At 50.8% G+C, this 23,490-nt stretch overlaps 1 protein-coding gene across 1 annotated transcript; it reads right to left on the bottom strand.

Annotated features, from left to right (window-relative positions):
- Window positions 1–2,208: 2,208 nt before the first annotated feature.
- On the bottom strand, window positions 2,209–19,519 carry LOC102447620 (C-type lectin domain family 2 member D-like). Its single transcript, XM_075913448.1, has 6 exons — window positions 19,406–19,519; window positions 10,339–10,446; window positions 9,313–9,414; window positions 7,789–7,967; window positions 5,818–5,921; window positions 2,209–2,407 (listed from the first exon to the last, which is right to left on the bottom strand). The coding sequence occupies exons 1-6, from the start codon at window positions 19,425–19,427 to the stop codon at window positions 2,251–2,253; spliced, it is 672 nt and encodes a 223-aa protein (XP_075769563.1). The 5' UTR covers window positions 19,428–19,519; the 3' UTR covers window positions 2,209–2,250.
- Between the last annotated feature and the right edge of the window lie 3,971 nt (window positions 19,520–23,490).

Genomic DNA, 23,490 nt, shown 5'->3' with positions numbered 1-23,490 from the left:
CCCCAGCAGCAGCGCAGAGGCAGGGTGGCCTGGCATGTTGTTGCCACCGTTCCTTCCGCACTGCTGCTGGCAGGGCTGCCTTCTCCGCTGGGGACCACAGAGCAGGGGCCACAGGGGAGGTGCCCAGCTCGGAGGGCAGCTCCGCTCCCAGCAGCAGCGCAGAAGGAAGGGGGAGTGGCTGCCATTGCATCCTTCCCTCTGCCCCCTGCTGGGGGCATCGCTCCCTTCCAAGCTGGGTGGCCAGAGCGAGCGGGATCCCAGCTGTGGGGTCAGTGCCAGCAGCAGCAGCAGCGCAGGAGGAAGTGGAGGCAGCGATGCCGTTGCCACCCTTCCGTCTGCGCCGCTGCTGGCCAGGTTGGGGGCAGAGAGCAGCTGCCCCTCCAGCTGCCCAGCTGGGGAGGCCAGGAGAGATCAGGGACATTTCTTCTTATTTCCAAACTCCGCCGGGATGGGGACCTGGGGACTGAACACGAGGCCACGGCTGGGAAAGCCCAAACGTCCGGTGCCCCCGTGAGCGACCCTCCTGCCCTCGCCTTGCCGCCCCCTTCTGGGCAGGGACCCCCAGGGGGAGAAACGCTGCACTAGGGGATTCCTCTACGACCCTGAGGGCCACCACAGCCAGGAGTTCCCGGCAGCCCCTTTCCCACCACTTCCACGGAGGAGGCGGCAGGTTCTCAGGGGAGGTTTCCCCAACTCAGAGATCTGCCTGGATGGAGAGTGGAGGAGCAAAGGGAGGGCCTGGCCAGGAACGCCCAGGGCCAGGGCCAGGGCCAGGGCCAGGGCCAGGGCCAGGGCCGGGCTCATGCGGCAGCACCCACGGCAGGGAAAGCCCAGAGATTCGTGGGTACAGATGGTTGTGCAAAGAAACCTGCTGCTCAGCCAGGCACCAAACTCTGTGTCTGCCGGCTACTGGCACCAGCCAAGAGTTTTCCAGCCTCCCGCTGACTCTGGAGTCCCTGCTGCCTTCTCCTGCATTGCCTGGAAGAGCAGAAGTGATTCGTGGTGTCCGAGAGATGCTCCCTCGATGCCAAAATCTCCCCCCACCTCAGGTGCAGCAACAGCAGGAGCCAAATAAAAAAACTGTGAGATTGGTTTAAAATAAAGAGATTGAAGATTAATAAACCAATCTTTGTTTTCATGAGCTTTGCTTTCTAGGCCTTAAGCGCACGCTCCGGTTGGGTTTCATCCATTCCCTGCATACCGGAGGACTTGAAACACTTTTCCCATGGCAGCCGAGGGGGGGGGGGGGCACACTCCAGGGCCTGTGGGGACAGAGCGGTGCCAGCCGAGCCCCCTCCACTGGGATGCAGGCCACAGACACAGAAGGGGTGTTTCTGTGGCCATGACAACAACCCCTCCCCAGGCAAAACCCTCCCAGACCCCTGGCAGGAGCAGTCGTGCCTAGCAGTCAGAGCAGGAGCGGTGAGTCTGAGGCCAGGAGTCCCAGAGCAGCCGAAAGGCCGGTCACTTGGACTCAGACTTGAAGGGCTGAAGGAACCATCAAAGGCCTGGCCCTCAGCTACGTTGTAAAAGTCTTGCCCCACCACAAATAAACCCAGAGGAATTTGCAATCCCTGCCTCGGACTCTCCTCTGTCTTCTTTCCTCTAATTCTTCTGCCCATTCTCTGAGCAAAGCTCTGAGCTTTTGCTAGGCTCTCTCATCGCCCTTCCTGGGGTTGTTAGAGTCTCCACCAAACACCAGCCCCCAGGGCTTCCTGCCTGGCATCTCCCATCTCCTGCTCCACTAACTTTTTCCTCCCCAGAGGCCTGATTTAGCCCCATGACCTACCCATCACCAGGGGCAGCCGGTGCGTATAGGCCGATTTGGTCATCGCCTAGGGCGCCCAATGATGACGTCATGCCATTGAGGGCTGTGGAGGCATGGGCACCGATCACGCATTCTGCCTGGGGCACCAGTTGCCAGCAGCCCACCTCGGACCGCCCCTACCCATCAATTGACTTTATTTCCTCCACGTGCCAAGGCAAGCTAAATGTTACCCATCTCCACTGAAAGGGCCACACCCCGGTGATATCCCCATTCTAAATGCCCAGTCCTTCTCTGAATCTTGCTGAGCTCATGGCCTGAGTGACTTCATGTGGTCAGGAGTTCCATAGGATAACTAAGCTGTGTGCCAATAAAAGATTTCTTTCAATTTGTTTTAAATATGCTACCTTTGTCTTTTTTTTAGCTGTCCCCTTGATCTAATGTATTTTTGGTATTCATTTTATTTTGTTGATGGTTTTTATTTTTTACTTATTCAACTCTATCCTTGCCAATCGGTTCTCTTTTTGGTTCCTATGCCAATCCGATCGGACACAGACCCATTTTGTCTCCGTCGCACAGCTTGAGGTGCTGACACCACTGTCGTTCAGATATGCACAGTCGCCTCCTCCCCTGATTTCAAACCTACAAATCAGAAATTGTGGGGCGAGAATTAGTTGGTAGCCAAGTCTTGTCGGTCACTCAGAGAGCAACAAATCTGCAGTTTGTTAAACTAAGGGCAACCCCCTTTGTGGGTGGATATTGTTAGTCTGGTGTAAGAGCATTTTATTATGTGTTCGTTTATGCCAATTCACCAGCTGAGTGATGCTAAACCAGACTAGGCTGTTTAAACTGAAACAAGAATGTCCACACGGCCTTTTGCACTGGTTTAACTAAACCGGTTTAAAGTCGCACCTGTCTACACTATGGAGAAGAGCGACCCTCTGGAGGTCAATCTTCTGACATTTGATTTAACGGGTCTAGTATAGACTCAATTGGTGATGAGTAAGAGAAGCCAATAAGAGGATGGGCTCCTGTATGTGTAAACACTGAGGCTACATCTAGACTACATCCCTTTTTTGGAAAAGGGATGTAAATTAGACGTATCACAATTGCTAATGAAGCGGGGATTTAAATCTCCCTGCTTCATTAGCATAAAAATGGCTGCCGTGTTTTTCCGCACGGAGCTTTGCCGGAAAAAAGCGCCAGTCTAGATGCTGATCTTGCGGAAAATAAAACCTTTTCCAAAAGATCCCTTATCCCTTATTTCAAGAGGGATAAGGGATCTTTTGGAAAAGGCTTTATTTTCCAAAAGATCAGCATCTAGACTGGCGCTTTTTTCCAGCAAAGCTCTGTGCGGAAAAAAAGCAGCAGCCATTTTTATGCTAATGAAGCGGGGGAGATTTAAATCCCGCTTCATTAGCAATTGCGATATGTCTAATTTACAGCCCTTTTCCGAAAAAGGGATGTAGTCTAGACGTAGCCCGAGGCAGCTCAGCTTAAGGTCGGCCGAATCCAGCCACGCATTTTGCATACCTTAAGCCAACCTGCCTGGTCTGGTGTAGACCTGGCCTGAATTTAATGTGGATTACTCAGGCTACAGACCAGCCCCAAGAGAGGCAGTGAAACTGCCCGCACAAGGGTCCTTGAGGAAGTGTCTACTCCGTTCTTAAAATCCTCCCATGACAGGGATTTCGGTGCAGACGACTGGACTAAGTAACCTCTTTTGAGGCCCTTTCTAACCCTACATGTCCATGACTTTGATGAGTCTCTGAACTGAGGCAGGGGCATTTAGCAAATGTGTATCTGCCTCCGCCTCTGCAAAAATGACTCACAAATTTAAAGTGAACCTCCACAGGTTTGCTGGACTCCATCTATGAATGGAGTTTCTAATTCTATAAATGCTATTACACTCTTCAGCCACTAGGGGGTGCTCTGTGTCAGGTGTCTTATTCAAGCAAACTTAAATAAAAATAAATTAATGGAGATGCCTTTCTTGTAGAACTGGAAGGGAAAGGTCATTGAGTCTAGTTCCTTGCCTTTACAGCAGGACCAAGTACCATCCCTTACAGATTTCATCCCAGATCCTTAAATGGTCTCCTCAAGGATTGAACTAACAACCTTGGTTTTAGCAGGCCAAGACGCAAACCACTGAGCTATCCCTCTTCCCTTAAAAACTTCATTCTTCCTGGTGTGGGTCTTTCTATAAAGCAAATTCTGTCTCCAGTCCATATGTGGTCCCACAGTCTGGCCTGGGAGGGGCAGCCGTGCTACCCACATTGTACACAAAGCACATGACAGTATCTTGGAGACAGAGAACAGAGGGCCTATAACTGGAGGGTGAGCCTATAACAACTGCCAACCAGGGATGCAAAACTTTTAAGCAGCTGGGCAGTAAATGTGAAACAAAGCCCCAACGAGGCAGGTGGGGACCAGCTACCACCCAGGGCGTTATTTATGATTAAATCAGGCATTGCCCGAGGAACTGTAGAGAGTTGGGTTCCATTGTGCTAGGAGATGTACAGAGTCACTAAGTTTCCCTGTATCATGGTGCTGATCAACCTAGACCTGACAGACACGGGGCGGGGAAAAAGGGTGGAACACCCGGCAAGGTGAACAGAGGGACAGCAGCAAAGGTCATATTAGCACTACGATATTTATTTGGTGGCTTTATTCAGGATGGGCTTAGCTAAAAGGAAAAGAGGGGGATGAAGTCAGGGCAAAGCAGAAGAGGAGCCGGGGTGGTGTGATGTGTCTGTGAATATGTCTACACTGCAAATCAATGTGTCACTGTAACACCAGCAGGCATTCACGCACTAACCTGAGGCCACATCTTTACAAAACGGAAGATCCGATGCTTCTGTGATCGATCTTCTGGAATTTAATTTAGTGGGTCTAGTGAAGACCCACTAAATCAAACTCAGAGGGCACCCCTATCAGCATCCAGGACTTCTATTTCTCACTGTGGGGATTGCAGGGAAATGGAAAACAAAGCTACATCGATTCTAGCTACATAATCAACATAGCTGGACTTGCATATCTTGATTTGACCTTCCCTTTTAGTTTAGGCCTGGCCTCAATCTAGCCTGCATAGATAACAATGACGGTCTGGATGTTGGTTTGGATGTCAACAATCCAGATGACAGTCTGGATGTCAGTGCGGGCTAGCCTCTAGACTACTCAGCCACGCTGCCATATTTCCCCACACTATAACACCACCTTCATCTGGGACACAGAAAGACCCTGTGATAGAGCAGGGTAAACAGAGAATGTGAAGCAAACAGATGAAATCCTAGAAGCTCTGCACCAGAGAGGTAGTTAACACTGTCAGCGTGGCCATGTGGCTACAGTTTACTTTTCCATTCTAACCTAAAGACCCTGAAATACTATATTTCCAGTTGGCTCCAACACACTGGTTTTCTCTGCAACAGCTGCCCCGTGCCACAGCAGATAGCTGCAGCACTCCTCCAACGGGTAAAATCATCATCATCACTCTCGCCTGCTTCCCTTACTCATTGCAGGAGTCCTGGCTGCAGATGGGGGACGGGGTGAGCACCCTCTGAGTTTGATTTAGCTGGTATTTACTAGACCTGCTGAATCAAACTCGGATGATTGATTGCAACAGTATCAATCTTCTGTTTAGTGAATACATGGCCTAAGGTTAGCGTGATGCTACAGTGACATATTGATTTGCAGTGTTGACATACCCACGGACACATCATGCCTTCCCACCCGCACTTCTGCCTGCCCTTACTTCATCCCCTTCTTTTCCTCTTAGCGGAGACCATCTTGACTGGGCTGTTTTGGACCCAGTTCAACAAGCTACAGTGAGAAAACCTGACATCAGTTTCTGGACAGTGGGACCATGTGATCCCCCTCCCCCATAACAAATTAAACCCACAAGGGATGGAAATATTGACTTTTGGTTTTGACCTCTGTGGGTTTTGACCTCTGTGGGTTTGTTGGGTTGATCTCCATTGGCGATCCCTCTGCACTTCGCACTCTAATACCGGAGATTTAGAACTGAGAAAATACGTAGCCACAAACAGACTCACTGGCTGTCAAATTCAGTGCCATTGGGCCACCTCCATGGCTGGCTGGGCTCCCGTCGCAGGCCGATCCAATGGTAAACACTCCCTTTGTATCTCAGCAGGAACGCCTTCGAAACAAAGGAAAAAGCCTCAATCTTACTGTTTAGTACAGGTTGCACCTCTCTAATCCGGCACCCTTGTGACCTGACTGGTGCCAAACCAGAGAATTTGCTGAATCATACGAGGTCAATATTGTCTAGCAGCACTACCCACATGTCTACTGCTTGCTAGGCACTTAGAAGACATTTTGGGGTAAATTAGACCTAAATCACAGCTCAGAACACTGAGAGCCAGGACTGTTGGCTACAAACAAACTTTATGGGACTGTGGGAAACTTGGCCACTTATCATGGGTGTGGCCATCTGGCTAACGAACACCATGCCAGACTACAGAGGTTGCTGGACCAGAGAGTGCCAGACTAGGGAGGTTGTAAGTATTTCCATGGTGCACCTCCCCAGATCAGCTGTAGCAAGGGCCTCTGAGACTCACCCATCTCTGTTCAGTTCTAGCTTCAGCTGCACACAATGCTGAGAAACACACAGCCTTTAATTCTTGCCCAGAATTGAAGCTCTTCAAAAGAGCAACCAATTGAACTTTCAGAACCTGCTCCGTTCCTCTGGCTCACTGGAGGACAGACAGATGTTGCTTTAAGTTCTAATCTGTTTAGATTTGTGCTGATCGGCTGGACAATGCAGCTAAATGAAAACCTGAGACACTCCCGAAAGAATGATCAATCTCAAGGCTTTAGCCAAAGTTCCGATTCCAAGTGTTTGCAGCACTTGGGTACATTAAACTTGTCAGGGTGTGTGGCTTATGACAAATATAACAACCTTCCGCAGTATCTTTGGGGATCATCGCATTCAATGTTTCCCCTCATCTTTTCCATCCATGTGAATATTTTTTTCATCAATGAGTGGAATAAATTTGTCTAGCTGCACCAAAGCGTGTGAAAATGTGCACCACCCGTAAAAACACAAACTTAGGTGGGCACTCTGCTGATCTGCTTAGGTGGGAAACATACGCTGACGGCTGTGAGTGCTGTGCTAATCTGCTGGGCAGCATCTGACTCTCTCCTGAGCAGCCTCACAATGGCACAGCTTACAGGGAACACGGACTGTATTGCATTTATGGCTGTTTATATTTGGAGCCCTGCCCATAATGTCTATCAGACTAGACAAAATCTATAAGGTGAAAATCACCAGCAAGGGAGCATGGGAAGCATTTTAGGTCACCTTCCTCTATTGGCACAAAGCAAAATAGGGCACAAGCTCGTGTCTTTGCTTGAGAGGGGACGTATAAGGAAAAGCATGTTGCTCCGTGCAGTGGGTAGGGCGCTAGAAGGCAAAGAGAACGTTTACAATGAAGGGAAAATGCCTGCAATGTTCAATAGCAGTTTTTCATGTAAGCTGAGTGCATGGGCGGCCACCCAAGAGAGATTCAAATGCTGCCCAGTGGATTAGCACAGCACTCACAGCCGTCAGCGTACGTTTCCACCGGTGGTGCACATCCGCACCTGCCTCCGTTCACATACAATTTATTCCGCACAGGGATGGATAACGTTAAGCAGGAACGTTGGGCAAGAACTGGGCAAAATCAGGCCGTCTCTTCCTCCAGACACTCCTCCCGTCCGTCCCTCCCTCTGGAACAGCTGGCTGTGCTGGGAATGACCGTGCCCCACCGTTCCCATCTATCACCAGGGCTGGAGTTGTGTCCTCCCTGGTTCCCTGCCATGCAGAGCTCAGAGGAAGCCAGAGGAGGCTGCCAATGAGCAAATCTAATCACGCCCCACCCAGGACCCAGGAAAGCTCTTTCCCTGCCCTCCTGGCATGGGATACGCCGCCCCCCACCCCTCCTGCTGCAGGGGCTGGGCCCCGTCCCATTGGCTCACTGTCCATCGTGCCAGGATCACGCTAGTGCATTCACAACAGCTCTCACCATCTCCTGGGTGCTGTCAATCCCCGCCAGGGAGGCACCGTGGGAACTGCAGTAATTCTGGCTCGCTGTCCAATTCCTTTCTTCCTCGGAGAAGAAGTAACATTGCCCGTGGAAGCCAACCCAGCCGTCCGGGCACGAGGGGACGTCTGCGTAGTCCAAACACGGCCCCGCAGTTCTGGCTGAAACGGAGAACGTGACACAGGGTCAGAGGACAGGCCATCCCCGTCTCAGCTCAGTAGCCAAGGGGAAGAAATAGAAACGACCCCCTTACAAAGTCTCAGAGAGCCCCCTAACTGCTTGGCAGAAGTGGTGGCCGTGACAATTTCAAGAAGACATGCAGGACATGATCTCACCAGCCAAAAATGTACCAAATGAACGGGGGTGGCGAAGGCATAAGAACATAAAAACGGCCACACTGGGTTAGGCTGAAGATTCATCTAAGCCCAGAGTCCTGTCTGCTGACAGTGGCCAATGCCAGGTGCCCCAGAGGGAATGAACAAAACAGGGAATCATCAGGTGATCCTTCTCCTGTCGCCCATTCCCAGCTTCTGACAGAGACTAAGGACTAATGTTCCCTCTAAGCTAAGCTCTTGTGCGGGCACCAGGAGAAATTCAAATGCCACACAGCTAATCAGGAGAGTGTTCACAGTGCCCAGAGCCAACAGCAGGTGTTCCTACTGGTGGTACACATCTGCACTTGCCTTGGTGCACAGAACAAAAGTTATTCTGCACCTGGACAGAACCGCTTAGAGGGACTATTGCTAGGGACACCTTTCCTACCCATCCTGGCTAATAGTCATTGATGGGTGTATCCTCCATGAATTTATCTAGCTCTTTTTTGAACCCTGGTACAGTCTTGGCCTTCACATCATCTTCCAGCAAGGAGTTCCACAGGTTGACTGTGTGTTCGTGTGAAGAAATACTTCCCTTGGTTTGTTTTAAACTTGCTGCCTATTCATTTCGTTTCATGACCCATAGTTCTTACGGAAGTAAAATAACTCTTCTTTATTCACTTTCTCCATCATGATTTTATAGACATCTATCATACCCCTTCTTCTTCATTTCTTTTCTAAGCTGCAAAGTGCCAGTCTTATTAATCTCTCCCTATATGGCATCCCTTCCAGACCCTTAAGCATTTTTGTTGCCCTTTTCTAAATTTTCCAATGCCAAAATAACTGTTTTTGAGATGAGGCCACCACATCTGCACGCAGTATCAAGATGAAGGGGTACTCTGGATTTATATAGGGGCAATAAGATACTTGCTGTTTTGGCGTGGGATTCCTTTAGAGCTAAGGCCGGCCCTGGTCCAGCTCCCTTTCCATTTTTCAACCAGCATCAAAAACAAAGCATGAGGCAACAGGAGCTAAGAGCCAGGCAGCCCTTTGGCTAAGCGTTCCCTAGCGGCGGCGGCAGCTCTAGGCTGCCCCTCCCAAACCTCACAAGGATATCAGTTACAGCCCTGCACAGAAAACCAGCCAGCCCCAGAAAATGCAGAGAGGGAATCCATTAGAACAGTGCACTCACCTGCTAGGACCGCTGCCATGGCGATCAAAGCCGAGAAGAGGAGTGTGAACGGGATTGCTGCGGCGAGGATTTTAACGGTTCGTGTCTTATTGAATTTATGACCTGAAAGAGACCAACATATGAACTCTCCTGGAGCTGCTGGGGGTGGGGGAGGGAATCAGACTGATTGATTGACCACTGCCCCATGCAGAGACAGAGGGGAATTTGCACATCTCGTAGTCAAGCAAATGTAATTAGCTACAGTGCAGATCCAAATCCGTAGCTACCTTTGAATATGGGCTCGTGAATTTCCTCCAGGGCTTTTCAACAGCACTGATCACTCCACAGGTTCAACCTCTCTAGTCCGGCACTCTGTGGTCACAACCTCCGTGGTCCGGCGTGATTGTAATTCACCAGATGTCCCTTACCTTGGGTGTGGCCAAGTTTCCCACGGTCCCACAAAGTTTGTTTACAGCCACCAGCCCTGGCACTCCAGGTTCTGTGCTGTTCTTTAGCTCTAATTTGGCCCTAAATGTCTTCTCAAGAGCCCAGCAAGCAGTGGAAATGTTGATGCTGCTGCCAGACAATATTGACTTCCTGTGGTCTGGCAAACTTTCTGTTTTGGGACCCAAGGGTGCTGGACTCGAGAGGCTCAACCTGTAGTAACTCGGAGAGAGATTTAAACATTAGAGACCAGCATGGAGCAAGCCGACCTGCCTGCTACCCGGCTGCACTTTGCTGTCACGTCCCAGCCACGCAAACAGGGATAGGCAGCCCTGAACTAGAAAGGGAGAAAACGAGGGCTGCAATAAGCGGGATGCAAGTGGCAGGCCCACCAAAGGCCCCTGTACCCCATTATGCAGCCATAACCACTTGGCTGCAGGGAAAATAGTAGCAGTAGAGGCAAAGCAAGCGACGGTGCTCATAGGACACCAACAGAGTGATCAGCTCCCTGCTGCAATCACAGCCAGATGTTGTGGGAGATGAAAAGACGGATGTATTTGCATAAGCTGTGGTGTTTCTTGTGGGCAGAGGGGCTCCCCCTACCTGGCTCCCTTCCTTGTAGAGGTCCATTGCTGTTAAGGGGTGTAGACAGCTGTTCTTCCTTACAAGTCTGGGAGCCATTGCACATCCTTTGATGCTCTGTGTCATGCTCTGGGAAAATAAAAACAGTTCTGTTTGAACACACTGCCCACGGTACCAACAGATGATGTAACCAGGCAGCGAGAGGGAAAAGATTTTCTAGGGGGTGTTCCCTTGGTGCATTGTTTTTCCACTTACGTTGTTATTCGGTGTCTGCATTACAATACAGCTTTGCTGTGACGGACCGGGCCGTGTCTGGGCACAGCTGAGGGCGTCCACTCAGGGCGAATTGCTTAAATCCGGGGCTCGTTACAGCCCCCCTGACTGGTGACCTCTCCAAACAGGCCACAAAGCAGTTTCACAGAGCGCTTCAGCTGCCTGCCTGAAGCCTCCCGAGCAAAACCCCTCCGACACCCCAGCAATATCTGTGCCCCAGATGGCCCCGGGCCTATACACAGCTGGGGGGGTCCTAGCACCCAATCCCACCTACCCCGAACAAGTTCTGTCCAGTTCCAAGAAACCAGCCACAGATCCCTGGTCAATTTACCCTCTGGATCTTACCCACAAATCACGCTGGGCCAATCCTTTAGAATCTAAAACTAAAGGTTTATTATCACAAGAAAGAAAAGCCTGAGAGTAAGGTTATTAAAGTCCAGCACGTTACATGCACCGAATCTCCCAGTTCTCGATGCAGGCTCTAGCAGAGATGTACAGCTGCTGGTTTAAAAGTTCTTATTGCACATCCTACGATCAGGATGGGTTCACAGGTCTTCCGGGCTCTTCAATCCCTGCAGTGCTGCCTCTGGGATGAAGTGCTGAGCTGAGAACAAAATGGCATCGACCACATGGCCTCTTTATACCCCCTTCCTGGCCTCTTCTGGTCTCAGCTGGTCACCTGGTCCTCAGCCTCTCTCTGCTGGCAGCTCTTAGGTCTCCGCCCTCATGCTTTAGGTGTGTCTTTGGCCCATCAAGTGCCATTGTTCTACAGGGCTTCGCTACTCAGCCTGTCCATAGCAATGCTTAACCACATTCCAAGAAATATTCAGCTTCCACACAGATTACAGATTCCTACCTACACACACAGACATTATATACTCACATAAACAGTGTACACAGGATCAGAAAACAACAAGCTCCCATTCAATACCCCACATGGCTCCCTTTTATACCAATTTCTGGGGCCAACACCCCCACCTAGGGGTGCAGCAGCGATCTGGCTGCTTCCCTCCAATTCGGTAATGTGACACACGGTACCAACAGATGATGTCACCAAGCAGCAAGAGGGAAAAGATTTTCTAGGGGGTGTTCCCTTGGTGCATTGTTTTTCCACTTACGTTGTTATTCAGTGTCTGCATTACACTACAGCGTTGCGCACACATCACAAAAAGCTGTTCTCTGCCCCCAGGAGCTTACAATTTCAGGGCTGCTCTACAGGTAAAATGCTGCACCGGCGCAGCTGTGGCGTGTTAATGCTTCCAGCCAGGGATTTTCAAGCAGCGGCACATGTACCCCGGGGGGTACTCAAAGGTCTTGTAGAGTGGGCAACCAGCAGCGCATCGCGGTTCTACTAGCCTACGTTGCCCACCGCTGTCCAAAGAGGCAGGGTGCCTCAGAGTGACTTTTAATTAATTACCTTTGGTCCCACTCCACAACGGAGACCAGCAGAGCTAAGTTACTATTTTCCAGCCAGGGCGGTCGGACTCTGGGCTGAAACCGAGGGCCAAACCCTGCTGACGGGGCTGAAAACAGGTAATTTAACTTCACAGGCCCTAATTAATTAGCAAGCTGCTTCCAGCCTCTAATGCCAGCCCCGACGCTTATTCAGAATTTACTGAATGAGAGTTCACAGAGTCATAGAAGATGAGGGTCGCGTGGGGTCTCAAGAGGTGATCTCGAGCAGTGTTTCTCAACCAGTGGTACGAGTACCCTTAGGGGGACTTGAGACACGTCGGGGGTGGGGGGCGGGGTACGTCAACACAACTGAAATTTGGAGAAAACTGAATTTTTGTTTTAAGTTTTACAGCACTTTATTATTTTTGTCCTTTTTACACCCCAAAACTTCATTGCCTGCCTGGCTACAATTAAGTTGTTTAAACAAATGTGTTGCAACCGTAAGGGGAAAAGAAATGCGTGTCTGAAAACTGTAAGTACTGGGGGTACTTCTAATTTTATTTTTTTAAAGGGGTACTGTATAAAAAAAGCTTGAGAAACACTAATCTTGTCCAGTCCCCTGGAAGAGTTTAATGGACACCGTTTTCCCAAGACTTAGTGGGAGAGGCTGTCATAATCGTTTTGTTTTGAGTCCTAAGAGGTTCATTAGCAGAAAGAGGCTGAGAAACATTGCCCTAAAGCAGGGGTGGGGAATCTACGACCCGGGGGCCAAATCCAGCCCCCTGCTTGCCTGGATCTGGCCCCTGAAGCTCAGAGTTCCCCACCACCCAGCATTGGGGGGTTGGTGTTCAAGATCTGCAGGCCCCTTCCTGCCCAGACCCCAAACCCTCAAGCCGCTTCTGCACCCTAGCTCCCTCCCAGACCCAACTTCCCAGCAAGCCCTTCCCACACCCTGAACCCCTCATTTTTGGCCCCCACCCAAAACATAAGGGACTACAAAATCTACTCTCCTGGGCCACGCTAGGTTCCGGGTGCGAGAGGATTGTGTGTGTGTGTGTGTGGGGGGGGGGGTTCCTTCTTGTGTGCGGCCCTTCACTGATTTTTCAGCGGCCCCCCCCCAACCGCAAAATTTTCCCTGCCCAGTCCTAAAGCAAAAGTCAGTCTGAGATATGCAAAACGTGGCAGCTGTAATAGGCGTTACAGAACACTTTCAGTTTTACTAATGATTTGGTCCCTGCCCCCCACCGCCCTGCCTGCTAAAACCCGGCTTCTCTTCAGCCTGAAACCCACTGCAGTCCCAGAAGCAGGTTTGTTTTACAGCAGACCTGGCTCCCCCCAGTTTTTGGAGTCAGTGTGGCCTAGTGCGGGTGTGTGTGCTTACCTCTTCGCCTCCCCCCATCTGGACCCCAGTCTCTCTGCTCCTCCTCCCCCACATGGTTACATTAAATCACTTGTGGGCTTTATGACTCCAACCCCTCTCCCTAAATAACGAGTAAGTGTGAAACCCGGGCACTTGTTCCCTGCTTCCCCAGATCCCTGAGAAGTGAACTCACCGAGTCCCGAGACTGAAAGAGAAAGAGCAATTGTGAGCACGGAACTATATGTGGGAAAACTCCACCCAGTAAACACTGTAAGAGGAAGGCAAACTATTGCAAGTTGCCAGCTGCAGAGGGGAGTAGATTACATATCACGTAATTGAATCGTTGAGTAACCTCATGATTTTTTATTGGATACTCAACCATTTATATCATCCCCAGGGACAGGACCAGCAGCCAGTGGGTTCTGGCCCCACTCCTGAGGAGCCTCCTGACTGGGGGAACTGGGGAGTCTGAGCACCTAGACCCAGCACAAGCTAGAACTCAGATGGGCTGCCTGCCCCTCTGACTCCTAATACACTTTAAATGCAGGGGTAGGTCCCAGACCAAGTTTGAGCCAGGGCTGAGTCAGGCTGCTTCCTAGCCTGCTAAAAAATTTACTGGAGGGGCAAGGGGGAGAAAAAAGAATGCATATAGTATATAGCAGTAACTGATAGGCTTTTGCTTATCAATTAGTCAACCACAGTATTACATCCTCAGGCTACGTCTAGACTGGCATGATTTTCTGGAAATGCTTTTAGCAGAAAACTTTTCCGTTAAAAGCATTTTCGGAAAAGCGCGTCTAGATTGGCAGGACACTTTTCCGCAAAAGCACTTTTTCCGGAAAAGCGTCCGTGGCCAATCTAGACGCGCTTTTCCGCAAAAAAGCCCCGATCGCCATTTTCGGAAAAAGACTTTTGCCCGAACGGGAGCAGCATAGTATTTCCGGAAAAGCACTGATGATTTTACATGAGATTGTCAGTGCTTTTGCAGAAATTCAAGCGGCCAGTGTAGACAGCTGGCAAGTTTTTCCGCAAAAGCAAATGATTTTGCAGAACAACTTGCCAGTCTAGATACAGCCCTAGAGGGGAGAAAGGCATCCGTTTTATTTGGGGGCTGAAAGGGACACAACGGTGGAATGAAGCACAAAGCTGATCACTGACTGAACAGCTGGATGTGGATCCCCGCTTTCTCACAGACACTCCATGAGGATTAATGGTCCCGCTAATCTTTTCCATCCAGTTGCGGATTTTTTCCATCCATGTGCGGAATAATTTTACATGCACCAAAGTGTGTGTGAAAGTGCACCACCAGTAGACACAAAAGACCACGCAGTGGGTGCTCTGCTAATCAGCTGGACAGCAGTGGAATCTCTCCTGAGCAGCCTCACATGGGCCCAGCTTTCAGGGAACACTGCATCCATGCTCTGCCTCGAAGGGTAAATACAGATACCAACAGTGGCAGGAAAAGTACTCTAGATGGAGAAATGTGTGAGTGATCAGGATTGTGGACAAGGGAACATTGTGAGACCGATCTCATCCGTACTTCTTGGGAACAAGGGGGGGGGGGAGAAGCAATTTCCAATCCCCTTTCCTGAAAATAACAGTGCAAAGGTCAGTGCAAACCTGGAGTAAATTGAGGAGGGCTCACTGAATTAACTCAGTGCCAGAAATCAGACTCCAGCCCTGACTGCCGGGGCTACAGTGGGTTCACTTTGCATTTACACCACAGACCCTGAGATCAGAAGTCAGACCTGGCACCATCAGCTTCACACAGCTGGTTTCCCCATGCTCGATTGCTGCCCCCCAGGGAAGACGCCCTCAGCTGCATTCTAGCTGCTCCTGGGTGGCAGATGAGGGAAGCATTCAGACGCCCTTTTTGCGGCCCTGTCTCTGGCTATTGAACCCATTTTAGGGAAGCAAGGCCCAAGTCAAGCTCAGGGAAAAGGAAGGCAAGTCCTGATTCACAGTGGCAGTCAGGGCAGCGCATGGGAAAGAGCAGCTGGAGTCTATGGGTGTGTCTAGACTACAGGGTTTTGTCGACAAAGTGGACTTTTGTCGACCAAACTATACGTGCGCCTACACTACCGCCAAGTTCTGTCGACATAACGACTTAGCAGTTTTGTCAACGGCTGTAAACCTCATTCTGTGAGGAATAACGCCCTTTGTCGGCAGAGTTCTGTCGATAGACGGCATTATTGCATCTACACTGTCCTTTGCGTATACACTGTCACGTCGACAAAGCAGCTTGCTTTGTCGACAGAACTGGCTGTAGTATAGATGCTCTTTGTCAACAGAAGCTTTGTTGACTGTATCTGTGGACAAAACATTGTTGAAAAAAGCCTGTAGTCTAGACATACCCTATGATGCAGGTTGGAGGAAGGACGAGGAAGGGATGGAATTCCATCCAGCTGGCTGTTCCTGATTGGCTGGCTACAGCATAGCCAAGTCTGAGTTTCCACCCCCCTCCCACCTCAGCCTTCTGGCCTGTATTCCAGTGGAGAAACTGAAAAGAGCGAGAAAGAAGAAAGGGAAGAGGAAAGTAGGGATGTAAGCGACCATTCCAATAGCCGACTACCCCATAAGCCTAGGCTGATCAGGTAGTCAAATTTACTATTTGTATTTCCCTCTCCTCCCACTGCTGCTATATGAGAGGCAGCAAAGGGGGGGCAGGAGCCGGTGCTGGGGGAAGCCAGCTTAAAAGCCAGTTCCCCCCAGCATTGTCTCCATGATGCTGCCTTCCCCATGCTGTTGCCTTTATCAGCAGTGCTGAGCAGTGGGGCAGGGGAGGCTGGACAGATGGGGCTGCTGGACCCCGTGTGAGCCGGGACTGAGCATGCTCAATCCCAGCTCACGCCATGTCCAGGAGCTACCCCCACTGCGGCTTTGCAGTTTAAAAGTAGTAGGAGCCAGGCTACAAACTAGAAGATACTTTGCAGGGTAAGAAAGTCTCTGGTTTTTATCATTACTAGGCGGTAACTTTATAACAGCCGTACCCCGCCTGGAGCTTTAGGGCGAGTGCTTTTATCAACAGGAAACCAGCAATAACCCAGCAGGATCAGACCCACAGTCCATGTAGCTCAGTCTCCCGTCTCTGAGCACCAGCTGCTACAAAGGACAGATAACAAAATCTGGTAGTGGTCACACAAATATTTGCTCTCAGGAAAAGTCACTGCCTGACCCTTTACTGGCTTGAAGCACAGAACTTTAGAGCCCTTCTCAAACATGTCCATTTTTAGTGGTTAACAACAAAAAATTCTGAGTGTCGAACTTTGGATACTCACATTTGTCCTATAAAAGTCCAAGCCCTCTGTGATCTTGCCAAGTTCCTGGCCTCAATGGTTTCTTGTGGTAATGAGTTCCACAGACTAATGTATGCATTGTGTGTATTTCCTGTTATAGCCTCACCTGCTTTTCAGCCAAGCCTTTATGCCAGGCTGATTGTTTTAATACTGATCCAGGCTTCCTGTTTTCTCTGCAAGGTGGTTTCACCACTGCAGATCCAGCAACCGTCCTTCTCCAGCCTCAATCCCTAAGGTCAGTCCTGCAAGTGCTAGTAGTACTGTTGAATCTCTCTACTCCGGCACTCTCTGATCCAGCAACCTCCATGGTCCGGCATAATTTCAGTTAGCCAGATGTCCACTTATCATGGGTATAACCAAGTTTCTTGCCATCCCATAAAGTTTATACCCACCAGTCTTGGCTCTCAGGGTTCTGTGCTGTTCTTTAGCTCTAATTTACCCCCAAAATGTCTTCTAAGAGCCCAGTAAGAAGTGGACGTGTCAGTAATGCTGCTAGACAATATTGACCTTCCATGGTCTGGCAAATACACTGGTTCAGCACCAGTCAAGTTCCAGGGTGCCAGACTAGAGAGGTATCAGAGGGGTAGCCGTGTTAGTCTGACGAAGTGGGTCTTTGCCCACGAAAGCTTATGCTCCTACACGTCAGTCTGTAAGGTGCCACAGGACTCCTCGCCGCTTTTGCAGACTAGAGAGGTTCAACCTGTACTGCTCTCCCACAAGGAGCAGAGACTATCTTTGCTCTGTATGCGTACAGCACCTAACACAATGGGTCCATGATTAGGGCTCCTTGGTGCTATAGTGATACAAATGAATAATAAAAAGGTGGCAGAAAAATTTGATCTGATTCTCCCTGCAGGGATGTTCCAGAAAGAGCTGCTAACAGAAAAGCTGGGGAAACATCAGGCTTATAAATGTGCTAGAGAGACTGGGATGGCGCCATATCAAACAAACATAAAAGCTTCAGAGGGGGAGACAAATTAGTCTTTAACTGGAAAAACTTAAAAAACAACTAATAGTCTAGCAGCACCTTAGAGACTAACAAAACATGTAGATGGGATCCTGAACTTTCCTGGATGCAACCCACTTCTTCAGATGACTGGTATATTAAAAGTCCAGATCCAAGAATAAATAAGGGAAGGTGGGGGAGGGGAGCAGGGGAAGAAAAAATAGTGAATTAGATTGTTATTAGTCTCTTCTAACTTGAACAATCTAATTTGCTATTTTTTTCCTTTTCCCCCCTGCCTTCCCTTATTTATTCTTGGATCTGGATTTTCAATGCTCCAGTCATCTGAAGAAGTGGGCTGTGTCCATGAAAGCTCATGATCCCATCTACATGTTTTGTTAGTCTCTAAGGCACTGTTTCCCAAATGGTGTTTTGTGGAACCCTGGGGTTCTGTGAAGTGAAAATAAGGGCTCCATGAGAAAATTCCATGACAATAACATTTTATACATATTAGTTTTTTAGCTTTATTTTTTACCCATTAAATGTGATTGTTGTTTTTAAATATGTGCAGTTAAACTAACTGTGGACCTTGTTTAGCATTTGTTTATTATTCTTACTTATTTGTGGTCTATTTTTTCAGCTCCGTGTATTAGGGGTTCCAGAAAACAGTTTTGAGTTTAAAAGGGTTCCGTGGCCAAATAAAATTGGGAAACACGGATCTAAGGAAATTTATCTTAGGGCAGTAAAACCACGGAAGGAAAATATCGTCGATTTGCTCAGTGACACGGAAGGGCCACTCGGCGGCACCAGAGCCTTTGACACAGCAATGACCGACTCTGAAATCGGTGTATCCACTTTCTATTCTAGCAGAGGCATTTGTTTGGAGTGTGTTTGCGCCATGTTCCTACCTACCCCAGAGTGACTGATGCCAGAAACCAGAATGGGATGCAGCACAGGGCAGAGGTTGGGTGTGATACAGCCTACAGGAACACAGACTGCCCCCCAGGATCAGTGGGGGTCAGGGAACCCCAGAGTGTATCCTGGGATAAATGCAGCTGGGGGCCATGCACCCCAGTGACTGTGCCCCAGGATCAGTGCAATGGGGGGCAGTGACTGATCCCCATGAACAGTGGTGGGGCAGTGCTGGCTCCCATTGTTACTACCCCCTAAAGCTCTCTGTGTAACCACGTAGATACGAGCACCAGGGTTTGAAGGCTGCAATTGCTCCTCGTGTCGACACTAGACTCGCTCCCACTTGGATTGCACGGGGCCATAGCTCCCGCGTCCATTCCTCTCCCGCGTTATGGGCGGGTAACAAACAGATCGGCCTTTTCCGGGCGCGTTACTTCGCGCTCTATCACGTGTAAACAGCCCGGCTTCTGGTATTTAAGCCGCCCGTCTGCCTTTCAAAACAAGCCACTTCGGAGGGTTCCACTTTGTGTCTCCAGGCCATCCAAAGCGCCCTCCGTCCCGTTATGCACCACCAGAAATGCCCCAAGAGTCACAGACCGACAACTGCGCCCCTCCACTTCCCCTTCTCCCCCTTGTGGAGCCCCACGACAGCCCCCAGACACAGCCCAACCATGCCAATCCCCCCGTGCTGCAGCCCCTCGCAGCTCGCAGCCCCCAACCTGCAACCCCACCCCGAGGCGCTGCACCAGCAGGACTACCGGCCAGAGCACAGCTCCGGATGAGCATTAAGACCAGGCACACAAACCGCGAACTGCAGCGCACCCAGCAGCCAGTCAGGGAGAGGAAAACCGCAGGGTGCGGGCAGCTGTTGCCAGTGCCCCACACACCTAACCCCCCCCCCCCCAGTACCTAGTGTTCCAGGGAAGCCCATGGAGAAAGCGGGCAGAGAACTCCAGTCCCAGCTGATTGCCTCCAAGATTCTAAGTTCGAACGGCGAGACACTTGTTTGTAACTTCGCGCTCGAGAACGTGATTGGCTCCCGTGTGTGGGTGGGAGGCGGGGAAACACCCAGCCTGGGAGCCACAGGCACCGGGGGAAGAAAGGGGGCAACGCCAGAGTCTCCCACGCGGCAATGAGGGGGGCGCAGAGAGACCCGGTTCCGTAGAGACACAAGGGGAGAATAGGGAGCGTTGGAGACCCAGCCCCAGCCATACCCGGAACCAGTGGGGCGACGGGCAAACCCCAGCCCCACAGACAGCCGAGGGGCAAAGGGGGGGGGAGAATGGGGACGGGGAAGACCCAGCCTCGAGACACCCCCACGGAAAATGAGAGTTCGCGGAACCCTAGGGAGAGCCTGTAACCTCAATTTCTGGGTGGGTTCTGGTGGGGGGGGGTCCCAGCTCGGGGCCATGGGGTGCAAGGAGAGACGTAGCGAAGGGGGGGCAGTTGCCCCCAGGCGCCGGGCCAGGGTGAGAGCGAGAGCACGCTCACCTAGCATGGGCGGTGGGTTCTTGATGTGAGGTGAGGAGCAGAAAAGGACAAAAGAGGGAAGAAAAGAACAGAAATGCGGGCGGGACGGAGGGAAAGAGAAACCAAACAGGAGAAACCCCCACGGCCCCAGTTGTTCTAAGGGACAAAGCCCCAGGTGGGGAATAAAATTCCGACCCTTTCACCCAGTGTTCCGTGCCTAGAATCCAGTCGGGACCAGGTGGATCAGACTGAGCAGTTCCCACCCCCTCGGAGGCTCTTACCTTCTCCGCAGGGATGTCTGGGCTGTAGGCAAATCAGGAGAAGGAGGAGGAAGTTCAACAGAGGTTCCTCCAGGCGCTCACATGCAGGAACCAGGAAGCTCTGAGTCCTCAGAGAGACATCGCGAGACAGAGACTTGCCTTAGAAAATGCCACAGGGGTCTGCGAGGTCATCACGGCCTTGCCCCCTCCTGTGCCTGGCTGATGTCAGCATCTCTCAGTGAGGTCACCACCTCCCCACCATCTTTGCCTAATATGGGGAGGGCCTGCAAAAGGCCTGTGTGATGTCACGGCCACCCCCTCCCCCCACGCTGCAGGAGAAGTGTCCTGCCTCTGGCCACCCCTTGGGAAGTTTCAACCATTCCTGTGCTCCCCCCTCTCAATACCAGTTCCTCCTAGGAAGTCAGCCGGCTGCACAGTCGCACCTCAGAAGTGTCACGTTATTGGATTTTGAGGGGAGCAGCCGGGTCACTGTTGCACCCATGGGCGGGTGTTTGCCCCAAAAGTGGTACAAAGGGGGCCATATGAGAGGGCAAACAAAAGCTTGCTTTCTTCTGATTCTGTATCTGCTCTTCATATATCTGTATAATGTCTGTGGTTGTGTCTAAACTGGCACCTTTTTCCGGAAAAGGGATGCAGATGAGACAAGTCGGAATTGCAAATGCAGCGGGGATTTAAATTTTCCCCGCTCCATTTGCATGAACATGGCTGCCGCTTTTTTCCAGCTCAGGGCTTTGCCGGAAAAAAGCGCCAGTCTAGGCAGGGATCTTTTGGAAAATAAAGCCTTTTCCAGAAGATCCCTTATTCCTCTTAAAATCAGGAATAAGGGATCTCCCGGAAAAAGCTTTATTTTCCGAAAGATCCCTGCGTAGACTGGCGCTTTTTTCTTGCAAAGCCTTCAGCCGGAAAAAAGCGGCAGCCATGTTCATGCAAATGGAGCGGGGAAAATTTAAATCCCCGCTGCATTTGCAATTCCGACTTGTCTCATCTGCATCCCTGTTCCAGAAAAGAGTGCCAGTGTAGACGTAGCCTGTGTGTTTAGTTAGGAATCTGTAATCTGTATGGAGACTGGAAGTCTCTCTGAATGTGGTTGAGCATTTGGCAGAGCTCGGCCTATGGACATGCTGATTAGTGAGGCCCTGTGGGACAATAGCACTCAATGGGCCAAGGACACGACTTGGGAATGGTGACCGACACCTAAGGGCTGCCAGCAGGGAACACAGTGATAGGCCACTGGCCAGGTGACCTGTTGCAGCCAAGAAGAGACCAGGAAGGATGTATAAAAAGGCCATGTGGTGGACTCCATTTTGGTACTCAGCTCAGCACTTCATCCCAGAGGCAGCAGTGCAGGGATCGAAGAACTGGAAAGAACTGAGGACCCGTCTTAACCTAGGATGTACAACAAGGACTTCCAAGCCAGCAGCTATAACATCTCTGCTAGAGCCTGCATTGAGAGCTGGGAGATGCAATGCATGTAGCGTGTGATACTTTAGCACCCTTACTCTCATGCTTTTCTTTCTGGTAGCAATAAATCTTTAGATGTTAGATGCTAAAGGATTGGCTCAGTGTGATTTGTGGGTAAGGTCCAGACGGTAAATTGACCAGGGATCTGTGGCTGGTTTCTTGGAACCGGACAGAACTTTTTTGGGGTAGGTGAAATTGGGTTCTAGTACCACTCACCTGAATATGAGGCCCAGGGCCATCTGGCGCACGGATATTGCGGGGGTGTTGGAGGGGTTTTGCTCGTGAGGCTTCAGGCAAGCAGCTGAAGCGCTCTGTGGGACTGGTTTGTAGCCTGTTTGGGAAGGTCTCCAGTCTGGGGTCTGTAAGGAGCCCCAAAGTTGAGGAATTTGCCCTGAGTGGACACCTTCAACTGTGTCCAGGCTGGTCCAGTATGTCACACCCCTCTTCCTGAGACATCTGTCCGTTCTCAAGCTCCTGCTGCACCTGAATTCCCTCCCAGAGTTTACATCTCTCATCCCTTCCCACACCCAAATCCCCCATACCCACCTCAGAGCCCGCACCTCCTGTCTCAACCCAGGGAGAGTGCGTAAGGGCCGGGGACAGCAAGTGATGGAGAGGAGGGGAATGGAGAGGATGGGGCCTCAGGGAATGGATGGGTGCTTGGGGAAGGTGGTGGGTGCTTGGGGTAGATCTTGGCTTGCCCTGACATAGAAGAAGGGATCTTGGGTGTATAAAGGTTGGAGAGAACTGATAACGAAACTGAGAGGCTCATTGAATCCCTTGACTCTGGGAGCTGGGGCTGAAAAGCAAATGACAAAGTTCACAGGATGCATGAGAAAAAGATGACAAATGGCCACACAGTGTGCAGGGGGCCAATGCGAGAAGTAAATGCTCCTGTTCCAGTCACAGGCCTCAGGAGGCAGAAGGTGATTCCAACAACACCTAGAATAGCTGAAATTCAAAGCTGGTTCCGGGAAGAATTTCATGTTGAAAAAAGGCCGTTTTTTTCCCAGCCGGGTCTCCTCCTGCCCACCCCAGGAAAGCCAAGTTCAGACACTGGGGCGATGTGTTTAGTAGCTGAGAAGCTGTTTAATGGGCTGTGATGCTTCAGGTGCAGGAGCAGTGATCTACTGTCCCCCCCAACTCCTCAGCCAGTTTTCATCTCTGTCCGTGTCAGGTGGTGGGTGCCAGGTAAATGCTGCGGCTGCTTTGTCCAGTGCCAATGGGATTTTTTCACTCGGACATCATCAGTGGTGCCAGGGGAGGAGAATCACTTACACAGGGCTAGAGCTGTGTCCACACTGGGGGGTTTCCACTGCCCCAGCAACACTTCCTGGTGCGGACCAGGCTGAGGGTGCTGCCTTGGCCCCCACTACCATAGTGATCACCTCCTGGGCATCGCTGTATTGACCCTCTCACCTGCCTGTGAGGCAGGGCAGTGCGATTAGCCCCGTGCTACAGGTGGGGGAACCGAAGCATGACACGACTATGGGATTCACAGAGCTGTGTAGGTGCCTGACACTGACTGACCTTAAGGGGAGTTGGGTTGGGAATCCCAGCCCAGTGACTTACCCCGAGGGTCCCAGGAACCAGGCCAGAGCAGGGAGCTGAACCCAGCTCAGTTCTCTAACCACTGAACCAGCCTTCCTCTGTCACCTGTGTCATGAATCATGGGTAGTGTGAATGGTTAGCACGAGTGCATGAGTGAATCAACAGTAAGTGAGCTGAAGAGAGGCCATGCTGAGGTCCAGGCAAGCGCCCCAGAGAATTATGGACTTGTTT

Source organism: Pelodiscus sinensis, chromosome 32 (assembly GCF_049634645.1).
Source record: "Pelodiscus sinensis isolate JC-2024 chromosome 32, ASM4963464v1, whole genome shotgun sequence".
Taxonomy (NCBI): Eukaryota; Metazoa; Chordata; order Testudines; family Trionychidae; genus Pelodiscus; species Pelodiscus sinensis.
The sequence above is the reverse complement of the archived record's forward strand: the minus strand, read 5'-3'. Positions and strand labels throughout refer to the sequence as shown.